Consider the following 16632-nt stretch of genomic DNA (forward strand, 5'->3'; position numbering starts at 1 on the left):
CTTCTCCTTGCCCATCATAACTTACTGTCATGTGCCACCCAAGACTCCAATTAACAAGTCTGTGGGCTTTATATATTAATTATTCTGGAGTACGTGCCTTTTGATAGGAGATTCTTAAAAATGGCAAAGACTGACTGGGCGTGGTGGCTCACGCCTGTAATCCCAGCACTTTGCGAGGCTGAGACGGGCGGATCACTTGAGGTCAGGAGTTCGAGACCAGCCTGGTCAACATGGTAAAACCTTGTCTCTACTAAAGATAGAAAAATTAGCCAGGCATGGTGGTGCACGCTTGTAATCCCAGCTACTCAGGAGGCTGAAGCAGGAGAATCACTTGAACATAGGAAGCAGAGGTTGCAGTTTGGCAAGATCACGCCATTGCACTCCAGCCTGGGCGATAGAGTAAGACTGTCTCAAAAAAAGGAAAAAAAGAAATGGCAAAGACTTTCTCCAAAATCATGCATTTCAGGCATCATGGTATGTGTGGTGGGGGGCACTGCAGGCCCTGTGGCAGGTGTGCAAACATGACTGTCCAGAAATATGTTTGGGGTGGAGGTGGAGGAAGGGCCTCGCCATTCCACTTTCAATGGGACAATCTGTGCGTTATCCCACATCCCTGAGAGAGGTTGCCAGAGTCTTGCAGGCCACCAACCTCACAGGAGGGGCTTCTGAAGCCACCAGGTCATGAGGGTAGGTACCCTCACCTGATCCCTCAACAGGCTGTAAACCGTCCACAGGATCCTTGGTTGTTGAGCAGAGGGGCAGGGGTGAGGGAATGGATGGCGAAGAGCCAGGCTTCCCCCAGAGCGAGCAGGTGTGGGTCATGCTGCCATCTGCATCCGGGCCCTCGCCTTTCCACCCTGCTGAGCACCAAGGGATTCACAGCCCTAAGCCTGATGAGGGCACACAGTAGGGCAGTTTCTCACAGTGGCGGAGCCCTGCGGGGTGCCGGGCCATGGGAAAGGAGAGGCCAGGCCTGGACGCCCCCTCCCCACGGGCACGGGACACCCTGGCAGTGGGGTTTGGGCAGTTCGCCCACCTGCCGCCCTCCTCACCCGCGTCCCTGTGCCCTGCCGCCTACCTGGATTGGAGCGTTTCTTCGGGGTCTTGAGGCTCCGGCACCTGCCGCCCACGGAGCTGCTGTTCTCGCTCGTGGAGTCCTGCGCTGAGGACGCGCTGCCGGTGGCCTCGCTGTCCCGCATCATGCTCTCGTAGCCGCTGCTGCCGCCGCTGTGGTAGAACAGGGCCGTCTTCCCCATGGCCGGCGGGAGCTCCCCGCTCAGCACGCTGCTGTTGTCGCTGCCGTGGCCGCTGCTGCAGCGGTGGGGCCTCCGCGGGGGCGTGATCTTGCTGTAGGGCGACGGGAGCAGGTGCGCGGCCGCGGGCTTGTCCTCGGCCAGGGCCCCCCCGCGCTCCTCCGCCTCGGGCCCGGCCCGCAGCTGCAAGCCCCGGGCGCCCGCGCTACCCTGCAGCAGCTCTGAGATGCGCCCATTGACGGCCCGCAGGGGAAGCTTGGAGGCCAGGCCCGAGCTCCTGTTCCTGCTGAGGGACTGCGTGGACCAGGACATGTGCTTCCCACCGGGGGGCAAGCTGGAGCTCTGGCCCACCGCCTGCGGCAGGGACTTGGTGGAGAAGCTGAGGGTTTTGGTGGTGGAGGTGGACAGGCTGCGCGCTTTGGGGCTGGTCAGGAGGAGTTTGCTCACGGCGGAGATCTTGGACTGGCTGGCCCTGGGCGAGGCCCCGGAGCTGGGGGGCGAGGTCCCGGCGCTGCGGCCCAGGCTCCTCCCCGCGCGGGGCATGGTGCTGTCTTTGCCTGCGTGCAGCCGGGAGCTCACGGAGGACAGGCTCTCGGCCCGCTCCAGGGAGAGGCATTCGTAGTGGCTGACCGTCGCCCTGCCCAGGGAGTTGGTTCTGCTGGCCAGCTGCTCCAGCTTGGCACTGAAGAGCTTGCTGCTGCTGCTGGCGTCCTTCGTCTTGCCGCTAGGCTCGTCTGGGAGGCCCGCCAGGAAGGCGGCTGGTTGGTTCAGGGGGCTGCTGGTGCCGCTGCTGCTGGCACTGTGCTGAGGGCTGGCCCGGTTCTTCTGGTCCAGGCTGGACTTTCGGACAGGGGGCAGAGGGGGAGTCCCTTTGGGCCGAGCCAGAACACAGTGCTTGGGGGAAGCCACCTTCCTCTCCGGGGTAGCCTTGGAGGGCTGGGTGCCCGAGGCTGCACCCACCCCGTTGGTCTCAGCAGCGCAGTAATAGAAGAGGCTGTCCGGCTCCTCCTGCCGGCTGGCCTTCTGAAAGGCCCTGGGAAGGCTGCTGGACTTGACGCTTTTGTTGGGATGCACGGGGCTCTGGGTGGCCAAACCAGGCAGGGCCATCTCACACCCATCCACGACCCTCCTGAAGTTGTCAGTGACCGGGGAGGCCGACACCTCTCCGCTGCTGCTGCTGAGCCTGTCTCCCGGGCTGGGCTTTCCGTCCTGCTCCTGCTCTGCTCTGGTCTCAGCATTCGAGGGGCCCGTGGCAGTCACACACCTCATCGTCCCTCCTTCATTGGGATGAGCAGTCTCTTTTTTCACTTCCTCTTCTCGTTTCAGCCAGGGGTCCTCAAATTTCATCTCTTTCTTTGCACTGTTTTCCTTACTCTCCCGGGACTGGGCTAATGTGGGGCCTGCTTTGGGGGTGGCAGTGGGGGCCTCGGACTCTTGGATGTTCCGGGGGCTCATGGCAATGCAGGGGTAAACTGTGATATTGGTCTTCATGGGGATGTACCCCTCGCAGCTGCTCAGATTGGCCGTGTTGGAGATGGTGACCATGGCCTTGCTCACTGTGGATATTTTGCAGCCTTTTATGGGGGCTGCTTTGTTGAAAGAGTCATCTCCCATCTCAGACAGGATGAGCAAGTTGTCGGGGCTGGCCTTGGGCTTCTCTCTGCACACCACAGCGGTGTTCTGGAGGCTGCTGACAAACTCCGAGGCCACAGGTTCTGCCATTGCCTCCCCGTGCCCAAAACACGTCTGGGCTATGAAACTGTGGCACGACTGCTCACCCTCACTGCCCACGCTCATCTCGCTCAGCCAGGAGCTGATGGAAGAGCGTCTGCTCCCTGCGTCCTGGGCCTTCTCATCCAGGCTCATCTTCGGGAGGGGCAAGAACTGTGTGATGCTGACCTCGGAGACGGGGGCCATGCTGGAGTAGCACTCCAGGTCCTCGCTGATGCTGCTGATGATGCTGACGGGCCGCGAGCCCGAGGCCAGGGCCTGCACAGAGCAGTCGCTGTTGAAGCTGATGATGCTGGTGGGGCGGCCGCTGTCCAGGACCCCGCTGATGGTCAGCTCCTCCACCAGCGTGAACACCAGCTCGTCCTCACCGTTCAGCTCCAGTGGCTGCTGCACCGTCACCATCGTGGTGCTCAGGATCTCCTTCTTGGACTCTGAAGGAGTAGCTGCCTGCTGCTCATCATCGACAGGAGTTTCCGGGAACCCTTCGCTCCCAGCAGACATGGATTTTTTCAAAACCTGGGGGCTCATTCCAACCGGGGGCGTACGCACCTCGGGCTGCAGCAAGGACTCACTAGACGCCACACCGGAATCCTTGCTCGAGGGAGGCAGTGGGGCGGGAGACGGCAGGACCCCCTTCTGGGTGTAGACTTTGCATCTCTGGGAAGGAGAGCTGGGTGGCTTGTACTCCGAGGTCTTGGACAGGCTGGCGATGCCCAGCCGGGGGGAGCCCATGGGCCTGGGCTTCCCTTCCACGAAGCCGCAGGAGTTGAGGCTCTCCCGGCTGCTCTGGAGGCTGGGGCTCTGCACGAGTGGGGAGGCGCTGTGCTGGCTACTGCTGCCCGGGACGCTCCTGGGTGAGGCCGGGCTGGGGCTATGGGCGGGTGCCGCGGCGGGCACAGGTGAGTGACTCCTCTGCATCTTGGAGGCTGGGAGTTCAGGGCCTTCTCTGTTGGTCAGCTGACCTTCGGACCCATTATCTTCCTTATCAGACTCAGAGAGTGGGCTTGCCCCCGCTGCTTGGCTTAACCGGGGGCCTCTGCTTGCCTGCTCTGGCCCGAACTGAGCAGGCAGTTCTTCGAAAGGAAAGCTGCTGGGCTCCTCGCTGCCGTCGATGCAGTCCAGCCTCTCCTGCAGCTCGGCAAACGTGTTGCACTTCAGGCAGTCCCTTTCTGACTTGCTGGCTGCAGCCTCTCCTGCCTCTGTGGGCCGGCTGTCGCCCCGGGTCTTCTGCAGGGCCGGCACGATAGGGACAAAGTCTGGGGGGCCCTCGTTGTCGGTGAGCTCCTTGTCAGAGAGGGCCGTGCCGTTGGGCCCGATGTAGATGACGGTGTCGCAGGACTGCTCGCTGCTGGAGGAGTAGTCGGGGTCGCTGGACAGGTGAGCGATGGGGAAGTCAGGGTCCACCGTGGTCCTGGTGTGGAAGGGTCTCAGCTGGGTGGGCCTGCGCATGCGGCCTTCTTCGCAGGAGCTCTCCCCGCCGGACGAGCTGGATGTGTACTGTGAGTGAGACAGCAGTTAACGTGGTGGCCTTGCCGTGGCAGTTTCCCCGGGAGCCCAGCTGTGCGCGGCAAGTGGTGAAGGCCCCTGACGACACAGGCTACTGACAGCCACCCCCGTTGGCCTCCTGCACGTGGGCCACTCGGGGTGCCATGCCCGCGTGCCCGGTGTCACATCACCACTGCATTTGTGAAGGGGAAGCCCCGTGTGGCACGCTGGGGAAACAGCTGCTCAGGAAAGGAGGTGACCATCCAGGCCCTGCCTGACCAGCTAAGGGCTGCTGGCTCACCAATGTTTGGCACCCTGTGCCGCCGAACACTGGCTAAGAAATGCTATTTAAAGATAAAAAAGGTACAAAACAGAGAAGGGGGGAAAAAAGGCCCCCACCTCAGCAGCTGCCCCTGCCACTGAGTGGCCACGATCATGATGGTTTTCTCAAATACTTGCCACCCTGCCACCATCCTGGCTTGGCCTCTGCCTGAGAAAATGAGCCCAGCGATGTCCAGCAGACTCAGTATCATCCAGAAACCACTGAATTGCCAGGACAAAAGCCGCAGCCAGGGAGTGACTCCTGGACATGCAGCAGTGGAGGGGCCCTGAGAGCAGGGAGTTGAGAACCTCTTTGGCGCCAAGCCCCCGAAGGACACAGTCTCCACCTACACAGGACCAAGGCCATGCATGAGAAAAACAATATTTTCCATCCCTCCAACGTTCTTCCTCTTGAGGTAGCAATCCATTTATACTCTCTAAAGCGGACCAAGTGCTTCCGGTCAGGAGTCCAGGCTGGGTGACCAGGGCCAGCACCAGGTGTGGGGAGGTGACATGACTTTGTATCAGCCCCAAGGTTTCCCTGCCCCAAAGTGGACCCTGAGCCACGTGTTGTCAGCTCCAAGTCACATCTCCTGATGCTGGGGGATTGGCAACGTTGATTTAGCTTTTTCTGACTCTGTTCCAGGGCACGGCTCCAAAGGCTCCCTCACCCCCCCCCCCACCCCCACCCCGCGAGCTCCTTACCTTCGTCTTCTTTTTCTTCATCCTCAAGACTCTCGATGCAATCTGGATGGTGGACAGGGTCTCCGCGTAGCTCCCGGCCGCGGCCGAGATGTGCGCGATCATGGTGGTACGGCAGTTCATGTTCCCCAGAGACTCCCGCAGCAACATGGCGAGCTTGCTCTCTCTGCCAAACAAAGTGAATTAGGCTGCATTAGCGGCCATGCTTCCCTGTGGCCCTCAGGGCAGGGCTTCAGGCCTGCACACGGCCATTTTGTTGTGGGTGGTGATCCCCCCCCCTTTTTAATGGCATACTAATTAGCATCATTTTCCAGCATGGGGCTATTTGTAGTTGGCAAGCACCGAGCAAGTGCTTCTAACTCCAAGATGGAATTTGTGCAAAGCACCTCCCTTGGCGCTTCTGTCCTGGCTGTGATGGGATGTTCCTGGGCGTGTGTGTCTATGACATTACACATAATGAGGCCTGGGAATAGAAACAAGAGGAGGGGATCAGGAGAAAGGGCTTTGTGCCTGGTGACTCGGCATGCTAACTGCATGTGTGGCCTTTCTCCGGGTTTCCACACACAGACAATCTTGCAACAAAAAGGAGTCCCCCTGCCACGAACCTGGATTGAAGATCTGTGGGTTTTTAATACCTGCACAGTTCCTTTAGCCAGGAAACTGCGGCTACTTTATTGGCATTGTCCCTTAACTCGCATATTTGCACCTAGTAGCACTGAAGGAAAAGGCATTCATATTCCTGAAGACTAGGGGAGAAACACAGAGAGAGGCCCAGCCAGTCACTCTATCCACAACAGAAAGCAGCACTTCCTATAGAGAGGCCTCCTCTGGCAACTGTGCAGGTGCTGTGCGGGGCCACTGCCCTGAGTAGTGATAATGAGGCCCTGGGGTTTGCAGGGAGCATTGCTAAGTCTTTGAATGGACCTGGAGAAATGGCTGTTTTTCTGTTCCTGTACTCGTCCCAACATTTTTCCTGCCTTGCTTTTAAAGGCCTCTGTTTATTTCATCAACAGCACTCATACTCTCAACTGCTGCCAAATGTCATTGCATCTCTGGCATGTTCCCTGATCCTGAAGGCTGAGGAAGCCTATTTCCCATGCCGCATGCTCATATCTCCATGCTGTGTCTGCGATTCCAGATGAGACGGATTCGTCCCCATGTCCATGTGTCATCATCCATCCCCTGCAAAGCTCCCTGGAGAGGGACTATCCAGCTCAGCAGACACTGTGGGAGACTCAGGCCACTGTCAGCAGAGAGCAGACCATTTTACACGTGACCTGCTTCTGGCCTCAGGGGGGGAAGACTGTGGGGTAAGAGCAATAGTTTTTCCTTCTCATCTGGGACCAATTAAGGTGTAAGTTTGGCGACGCTGGGCTAAGGCTCACTTCCAGAGCAATGTAAGAATATACCAGGGCTTCCCTTCCAGCAAAATGACCAGTGATGAAAGTGGCGAGGTAAGGGATATAGAGGAGGAGGAACAGGAGCTGTGAAAGTTTAACTCCTTCCAAACGCTATCTATCTGTCTAGCAGAAATCCATGGACAGCCGCACTGTCCCATTCCTGGCACACATTCTTAGCAGAGACACTGCACCTGGATGCGTCTTGGGCTCTGTCTTCAATATGGGCAGTGGAGGGTGAGTTCTGCTCAGTTAGGTTGTGATCATATACAGTCAGCTCTTGTTATTCATGGTAGCTGTGTTCTATAAAATATTTGTGAACACTGAATTTGTAAATACTGGGCCATTGTTCTTAGGGGAAATACAGTTTGGTGCAAAAGTAATTACGGTTTCTGTCATTTTTTTTTGATTACTTTTTTTTTCTTTCTTTTTTTCCTAAGACAGACTCTTGCTCTGTTGCCCAGGCTGGAGTGCAACGGCACGATCTCGGCTCACTGCAATCTCCGCCTCCCAGGTTCAGGGGATTCTCCCGCCTCAGCCTCCGGAGTAGCTGGGACTACAGGCACGCGCCACCACACCCAGCTAATTTTTTGTATTTTTAGTAGAGACGGGGTTTCACCCATGTTGGCCAGGCTAGTCTCGAACTCCTGACCTCAGGCGATCCGCCCGCCTCGGCCTCCCAAAGTGCTGGGATTACAAGTGTGAGCCACTGCATCTGGCCCATTTCAATTACTTTTGCACCAACCTAACATATGGTTTAGGTTTCTGTGAACCTCTCATGACAAAAGTTTCTTCAATTGGTCAATACATAACCTTGTTAATAAGATGCTTTATTTAATATGTTTCTTCAAAATAATGAATTATATTTGGTATTTCTTTAAAATAAAACACTAGCCAAGAAGGGTTTAATACTTTCCTTCCCTTGAGTAACATGATTGTAAATTTCTTTGGTGTCTAGCCTCACACCAATGCTATCTATCACATTAAATGTTCTCATCATCTGATGAATCCACACATTCAGCCACTTTTCATCTCTTCCATGGCTTCCTCATGTACTACAGCTGTTACCTTAGCACTTTCCAGAGTGGCCCCACATACAGATGGGCCGAAGGCGCATCCTTCTGTATCTCCACATGACCCTGTGTAAGTCCCCAAGAAAACATACCAAAGACCGGCCGGGCGCGGTGGCTCATGCCTGTAATCCCAGCACTTTGGGAGGCTGAGGTGGGTGGATCATGAGGTCAGGAGATCGAGACCATCCTGGCTAACACGGTGAAACCCCGTCTCTACCAAAAATACAAAAAATTAGCTGGGCGTGGTGGCGGGCACCTGTAGTCCCAGCTACTCAGGAGGCTGAGGCAGGAGAATGGCGTGAACCCGGGGGGTGGAGCTTGCAGTGAGCCGAGATCGCGCCGCTGCACTCCAGCCTGGGCGACAGAGCGAGACTCTGTCTCAAAAAAAAAAAAAAAAGAAAAGAAAACTTACCAAAGACCGGATAAAAGGATGTAACGTGGTGACATCAAGCTGGCTGCCCTGTGCACTTCCTCTTCCTTTTCCTGGGTGTGTGTATTCCTGATTCATTAACACTAGGCCCCCATGAGCGCTGTAGCTCCTACCTGAAAGAAGCGTATCTAACACACGGATTTTCTCCATAAGGCACATCACAGCCTTCCTGTGCTTAGGGACCCTAAATAGGACATCAGCACCATTCTTGGGGGCCGTTTACAGCAAAAAAACCATCAGAAAGCACAAAAATATGAAAAACACAGTGCTAAGGAGACTGCAAAAAGGACACATGTGCACGATATCAGAGCCAAACGTGAAGGCAGAGCTTTGCACACTCCACCTCGGCGGGGAACGCGTGCATCTGGCGACTCAGTATCTTCACCCCTCTGCCCGTGTCGGAGAATGACTGTGAAACCGCTGTATTGATTTTGGGGTTACACATGCATTTCAGTGAGTAGGTGAATGTGCAAATACAGAATCTGCAAAAGATGAGGACTGCCTGCACTCTGAAGTTCCCCGTCGTCTTGTTAACCCACTGCACACAGCTGACGGCAGATCCCCTGGGTCTCCACGTGACATTACCCAGGAAGACAGACCAAAGACAGAATTGAGAGAGAACATCGTGATAGCGAACTGCCTGCCCTGTGTATTTCCGTGACTCCCCACCCATGACTCAATCATATGGTAAAATGTTTACAGTGATTTTTTTAAGTCTACATTGTGGAAAGAAGCAGCGGCATGTATGCTGCTTAGCAACTGGCATTTTAGCTCTCCTTGTGGAAAGCAAACCGGTACAGCTGCTGGTGAGCCCTTCATGTGGGCCTCTACGGACTCTAAAAGATGTCCTTTGGGGAGTAAAACATGGTGCATAGAAAGCTGCGGCTTTCCCAACCTCATGATGATCATTTAACTTGGAATAAAGACAACCAAGTAAGGGAGGGCAGGGGAGGGAAGGGGCAGGGTACTGAAGGCTGCAAACTGTAGGAGGAACTCGGAATCTTTGGAGGGAAAGAGAAAGGTTCAAAAGAGTTTCCAGGGCAACAGTCAGCACAGACTTAGCCCACTCTTTCCATCAAGTCTGAAGAGAGAGGAAGAGAAAAGAGGAAGAAGCGTGCAGGGCCGCTGGCCACCCCCTCCCCAGAGCCAGGCGGGAGGGATGGAGGGAGGTGGTGCCTGGAGGGGTTTTGGTTGGGGGGCCCTGGCTATGGAGGACAGGTTGGGCAGGCACAGGAAGGGACTGGGGACGGAGCAGAGCTGACGGGAGCCTGAGGAAGGACCGCACCGCTCTTTCAAGTAGCTGTGTTTACACATACATGTTTCGCTCCCTGCCTACACTGACCACACTTGCCTTTGAAAATAAATTTATGCTGGGCACCGTGGCTCACGCCTGTAATCCCCACACTTTGAGAGGCTGAGGCGGGCAGATCACCTGAGATCGGGAGTTTGAGACCAGCCTGGCCAACATGGTGAAACCCCATCTCTACTAAAAATACAAAAATTATCTGGGCATGGTGGCACATGCCTATAATCCCAGCTTCTCAGGAGGCTGAGGCAGGAGAATCACCTGAACCCAGGAGGCAGAGGTTGCAGTGAGCCGAGATTGCGCCACTGCACTCCAGCCTGGGTGACAGAGCAAGACCTTGTGTCAAAAAACACACACACACACAAAAAAAAAAAAACAAAAAAAACCCCAGATTTTTAGAAAAATGTCTTTTTAAAATCAGTGAACACTTATTAAACAAGAAAAAGGACAAAAAGAACAGGATAATGAACACACTTTAATAATCATTTTTAAAGGCATGAAAGAGCATGTTATCACTCAGGCACAGGGCTGACCAACCAGGGCCCTGCAGGCCCAAGCTGGCACACTGCCTGCTTTTGTAAATAAAGTTTTATTAAAACACAGCCACATCTATTTGTTTACATAGTGTCTGTGGCTACTTTTGTGCTACAATAAGAGTTGAGTGGTTGTAACAGAGCCTGTGTCGCCCACAAAGCCAAAGATGCTCGCTACCTGCTCCTTTGCATAAGAAGTTTGTTGACCTCTGCTCTAGAGTAACCGGGAAACAGTATCATCCCAGACACTGAACCACCAAGCAGAGAATGCAGGTCCTGACTACACACCAATCCATGGCTTTGAGCAGCAAAAATGGAAACAGGCACATGAACTGTAGGCACACAGCCAGCCATACGCACAGGCATGCTCTTTTCTAGAAAAGGGAGAGAGTTTTTGTCTTGCTTTTTTTTTTTCTTTTCTGAGACGAAGTCTTGCTCTGTCACCCAGGCTGGAGTGCAGTGGTGTGATCTCAGCTCACGGCAACCTCCGCCTCCTGGGTTCAAGCGATTCCCCTGCCTCAGCCTCCTGAGTAGCTGGAACTACAGGCATGCACCACCACGCCCAGCAATTTTTTGTATTTTTTAGTGGAGACGGGATTTCACCATGTTGGCCACGATGGTCTCAATCTCCTGACCTTGTGATCTGCCCTCCTTGGCCTCCCAGAGTGCTGGGATTACAGGCGTGAGCCACCGCACCAGGCCTGTCTTGCTTTTTTTACAGTAATACCTTGGTTGAATTTAAGGATGGAAACTACACACACAGAATTCTTACACGCATGAGATAGCCAAGATAACAACAACTAATATTTAAATGCCGAGAACACTGACTGGTACCACTCGCACTCTTAAGGACAGCACCCTGGAACTGCATCGATTCCAGTAACCATCCCACGCTCTACCCACTTCACCTGCAACGTGCCAGAACGCGTCGTAGACAGATGGAGATGCTCGATGAGGATTGCCAGGTATCAAGCCAGCTCCAAGAGTTCTGGTCTCCCAGCCCTAGGCCCCAAACCCCAGGGTCCTGCATTCACCCTCTGACCACCAAGAGGCGGCTGCAGAGTGAAGAGGAGAAGGAAGCAACACCAGAGGGGGACAGAACCACGGCTTTGAAATACATGCTGACTATTCAAATATCCTCCTCGCCACTGACCCTGCCTCCTTCCTATTTACAGCCAACTATCTGTGAAGATCCTTTTCTTTTGTCCCCTGAAAGCTCACCAGTGACCCCTGGAGACCAGCCTGAGATACCAGGGACCAGGTCCCAAGCCATCATCCCTGGCCCAATGCTCCTGGCCAAGGTGAGCAGTATCTCCGCAGTTCCTTATCCCTCATGGGAAAGGCTGTTCTCAAGGGGAACCGTCACCAGCTCTGCTGAGGGCAATTCTGCCCCAAAGGGTCTCCTAGGTCTCAAGTAAGTGTCTTTATTATTTCTGACAGTGTTGAGTTGCGCCAGACTGAAACACATACCTCCAAAAGGGAAAATCACTTTATTTTTATTTTATTTGAGTTTACTTATTCCTAAGGGACTTGATGATCTCGCTGTCCATGACCGCTTCCTGAACATCCCTACGTTTGAGGCAAGACTTTACACGCCTCCCCTCTGGGGAAGGTATCTGCTCTGCAGAAGTGGCCTTGTCTTGGCAACATTCCCTTCAAGGATGCTAATGCCTTAGGGCATGAATTACTTGCTTTGGGGTACTAGAGAAGTACCAGAAGCTTGGTATGGGCTGAGCTATCCTGATGGCATTTTCAGAAGGAGAGGTACGTGAAGTTAAAGCACTTGCTGCTCAATTTCAGATAGATAGTACTTTGTTTGTACTGCAAATGGCATAAGCAGGTCTGTCCTGCAGGATGCTGGGAAGATGACTGCATAACATTCGTGGGATAGAGAAGCCAAGTTCTCAAGTCTTCCGATGAAGGTGACTCTGGCTTGTGTAATAAAGTGTTGGCAGAGATCGCCGAGGCCAGCATGCATGCTAGAGGTTCTGCAAACACTGTCATTCGGCAGTGTACACGATGATTAGTTGTCTCATCAGGGAGAGCTCAGAAGAGGTCCCTGCAGAGAACCACCCACTCTGGCTGAAGGACCAGCCTTTGTGATCCAACCAGCACACCTCCTATTATGAGGTCATGTCTTGCTTATCCTAAGACCGCTGGTTGGCAGAGGTCTTGAACCATTAAGAGTACATGAAGTTAATCTATTTATTTGCTCATCGATCTCTTTTATGAAACACTGTAGAACCCTGAGGTGCAAGCAGCATCATTTGAGATGCCTCTGAGGCAGGATAATGCGCGGGAGAGACGTGTTCTTCCCCACACCATCCTGGTCATTTGGGGCTGGCACCATGATGGCTCTGGAACGTTGGTGGCTGTGCCCAGTGACAGGCAGGAGAGAAGCGATGGTTCCCCGTGGGGCCTGCGATTCTTGGTGAAGCAGCAGTTGTTTCCAGGAGGAGACGTGTGATGAGCATTCATGAGAGCCCTCAGGGACATCAGAAAATACTGGATGGAAAGAGTTTGCACCGAGTGGAGGTTTTACGTTGCAAGTATGGGCTGGAGCCAACAAGTCTCTGTTATGATTTTAATAGTTGCCACTGTACACAGAGGAAGATGAAGTCTGGATGAAATTTGGGCCACATGAATCTATTGGATCCTAGATACCAGCATTCTATTTATCTGAATAAGATAAAATTCATGGCAATTCAACCTACTTCTGGAGAAAGACCAGCTGTAGACAGCAAACAGTCTCAATAGAATCTTTTAGGAGAAATATATAACTCCAATTTATAAATAACAGAAGGTTTCAAGTCAAAATCCTAACCAATCTGCTTTGATCTCATTGAACAAGACTCGCTTGCAATGACTGAAGTGGATATAAAACATGAGTTCACTTATATGTGTCCCATGAAACTTTTATTACCCATTTATCCTTCTTACCTAGAACAATGAACATCATCGCAGTGACAACCATGCAGAATTAGCAGAATCTGAATTACTCCAGATATTCTCATTCTTAAGTTCTGCTCAGGAAGTGTATATTCATGCCAAGGCCATGGCACTCAGGTACGATATCAGAAATTTTCAAGGTAATTCACATAATGACTTATGAAAGAAATAGTCCACTAATTCCAGAATACAATTCTGTCAAGATTGAAAACTCTTTTTAGGGCCACAGAGTATTAGACTTGAAAGAATTTGGGAGATTATTGCATTTCCTAATAAAAGCACTGCCATGGTAACAGGTGATCTGCTTTCTGCTTGAATATTTTTAACTTGGGAGAACTTACCATCTCCCAGTACAGCCTGTGTAATATTCTGAATAGCCTCAATTATTAGAAAGCTCTTTCTTCTATTAAACTTAAATCTTCTTTTTAATAACTTCTAACCCATGGCCACTAGCTTTGTTCTCTAGGATTATATGGGGTAAAAATAATCCCTGTTGCTCACACGGGCCCCTCACACTTTAAAGACAGTTATCACGTGCTTCTATCATGTTACCAAGACAAGGCCACTTCTGCATGGCAGTGCTCTTATTAAGAAATGCAATAATCTCCCAAATTCTTTCAACTCCAATACTCTATGGTCCTAAAAATGTTCTGTTGTTTAAGAACACTCCATGTTCCTTCCATTGCTCTTCAGATACTTAGTTCATCCAAGCTCACACTAGCCCCTTTCCACCCTCACAATTTAGCACTTCTCAGGTCAGGCTTGGGTAGTAAAAAATTTGACCTTGCCCAAAGATAGATGTGGCCTTTTCCATGAGCTTCTGGGAGGTAAACAACATCATACTCACTGGGAGTGCCTTTGTTATGGTGAGGGTTGGCCACATAAGATCTTAGGGTAGGATGGGCCATACCTGATAGTCATATGGTCCAAGCTGGTTGCAAGAGAAAGATCAACCATGGGATTTAGGGCAGGGGCTTTGGGGTCACACAGTACCAGTCCACCTGAAGACTGAGTTAGACCACATGGGAAATCAATCAATCAATCATGCCAGTGTAATGAAACCACAGTAACAACTCTGGATACAAGGCTCAGGTGAGCATCCTGGGTTGGCAGTGCTCCACATGTACCATCACACACGGATGCCGGGAAGGTAATGTAATGTGTCCTGACGACAATGGAAGCGTCCCTTTTGAAACCTTCCTAGATTCTGCCCCATGTGTCTCTTCCTTTGGCTGATTTTAATCTGTCTCCTTTCCAACATAATAAATTGTAGCCATGAGTATTTTCCGTGAATTCTGTGAGTCCCTCTAGAGAATTACGAGCCTGAGGGTGGTTTTGGGAACCCTCCAAACATGCAGTTGTCACACGTGACAGTGGTCTTGGGTGGGCTCTTTCTGCTAACTTTGTAGTTGGACCCTAATTGCTTGCAGTTGGTGTCAGTAGTCTTGGGCAGACTTGGCAGACTGGGGGCCGTGCTCTCCAAGTTTGAAGTTTGGCTGATTCTGAGGAGCTCATCTCAATAAGATCCTAAGAACCTTGACTATAAGAGCTGTGTTTTCATTTTGCCCTTTCTTTGCAGTAACTCAGCCAATATGTACGACTTATTAGCTCTAGGTCAAAAAGGAGAAAATCCTACATTTATTTTTATTCAATGTAGCATAATCAGGAGCTAGGAATGTCATCACTTTGATGAAAACCCAAAACAACAACTTAGAAGGTAAATTAGTGGACTTTATAGACAAATAGAAAATAATAGATCCATAGATTTCTCCTGAATCAATAGACTGCCAAAACTTACATATTCTAATGAAGTTAAAGATGAAACGAAGATGTGCTGAAAGATTCGGTAATAAGACCCTGTGCACTTACTGAGCGTGCAGACTGTTCTTTAATAGATGCGTGCTTATTTGATCCACCTGCAGGATCAGATTAGGAATAATGATGTTTATATCATTACTGCAATTTAGAATGCAAACACGACTCTGACATGTTTCACATTGTCTGAGGTTTCACTTCCTTTTAAATTTTTTTTTGGCCTGAACCATTATCCTGAGTTATCAGTGCTTTGCAGTAGACATTTCCATAGACCTGTCATTTTTTACAGAGCCTTTGCAACAGTCTGTGACCGGCTTTACTGGTGGGGGGGATAAGGAAACATCTCAGTTATGTTGCATTATAACCATTACACATCTTTTGAGTCAAGATGAGCTCACTGTACTATTTAGAAACTTTGATCTCCTTCCACTTTAAATCATCCTCAGGTTTAGGAGCATGTGCTAATCATAATGCCAGAGATCTCTGCAGCAATGCAAAAGGGGCTTAGGCACTGCTGGGTGAGAGAGAAGGGGTCAAGAGTCATGTTGTCATAGTAACCCAGAGGCTCTCCCTTGATTTTTTCTTACTCTTGTCCTTCCCCAGGGACTTTTAAATAATTCTCAGGAAGAAAGAAACTGCAGAGCCCAAGTGGAATTCTGGATATAATGAAATCCTGCCCCAGCCTGGTGGCTTCTCTCAGATCTTTCCTCCCGGCTTGCCGCTTCATGATCTCTGAACCTCCTGTGTCTCCTTCGTGATAAACTTGCATTTTTAGAACATTCCTGTGCTTTTCCATGAGTGTGAGTGTTTGTTTCAGGTAAGAAACATACGTGAAGTTTATATTTGATGTGGCATTTTGACAGCACCCCTTTCTGTAATTCAATCTATGATCTCCCTTCAAGGTTGACATTAGAAGTGTGTAGAATCTGGGCTTTGAAAAATCTGCAGGTGTATTCAGAGTTCTTTCAAAAAGATGTGTTTACTAAATAAGGCCAGGAAATATCTGAAAGGGTTTCATTTACAATTTTCTATCTGCCCCCTAAGCAAAACCCTAAGATGACAGCGCGCAGCGGGGACTGGGCCTAAGGTGGCAGCGCGCAGCGCGGACTGGGCCTAAGGTGGCAGCGCGCAGCGGGGACGGGGCCTAAGGTGGCAGCGCGCAGCGGGGACGGGGCCTAAGGTGGCAGCGCGCAGCGGGGACTGGGCCTAAGGTGGCAGCGCGCAGCGGGGACTGGGCCTAAGGTGGCAGCGCGCAGCGGGGACTGGGCCTAAGGTGGCAGCGCGCAGCGGGGACTGGGCCTAAGGTGGCAGCGCGCAGCGGGGACTGGGCCTAAGGTGGCAGCGCGCAGCGGGGACTGGGCCTAAGGTGGCAGCGCCCAGCGGGGACTGGGCCTAAGGTGGCAGCGCGCAGCGCGGACTGGGCCTAAGGTGGCAGCGCGCAGCGGGGACTGGGCCTAAGGTGGCAGCGCGCAGCGGGGACTGGGCCTAAGGTGGCAGCGCCCAGCGGGGACTGGGCCTAAGGTGGCAGCGCGCAGCGGGGACTGGGCCTAAGGTGGCAGCGCGCAGCGGGGACTGGGCCTAAGGTGGCAGCGCCCAGCGGGGACTGGGCCTAAGGTGGCAGCGCCCAGCGCGGACTG

At 52.3% G+C, this 16632-nt stretch overlaps 1 protein-coding gene and 1 long non-coding RNA gene across 3 annotated transcripts in view; one reads left to right on the plus strand and one right to left on the minus strand.

Moving 5' to 3' along the window:
• The window catches only part of KIF26B (kinesin family member 26B), a 565489-nt gene that overhangs the window by 18853 nt on the left and 530004 nt on the right, over window positions 1–16632 (minus strand). For both annotated transcript variants that reach the window (XM_514315.8, XM_016941996.4), the window contains 2 exons: window positions 5496–5658; window positions 1079–4481 (listed from right to left, as the gene is read on the minus strand). In XM_514315.8, the coding sequence (XP_514315.4) occupies window positions 1079–4481; window positions 5496–5658 (3566 nt within the window). The remainder of the gene's footprint in view (window positions 1–1078; window positions 4482–5495; window positions 5659–16632) is intronic.
• On the plus strand, window positions 11843–15774 carry LOC107970780 (uncharacterized). The gene is made up of 2 exons (XR_001713654.4): window positions 11843–14272; window positions 15599–15774. It is a non-coding gene; the product is annotated as an uncharacterized LOC107970780 (long non-coding RNA).

The sequence above is a fragment of the Pan troglodytes genome, chromosome 1 (assembly GCF_028858775.2).
Source record: "Pan troglodytes isolate AG18354 chromosome 1, NHGRI_mPanTro3-v2.0_pri, whole genome shotgun sequence".
In the NCBI taxonomy this organism is placed as follows: Eukaryota; Metazoa; Chordata; class Mammalia; order Primates; family Hominidae; genus Pan; species Pan troglodytes.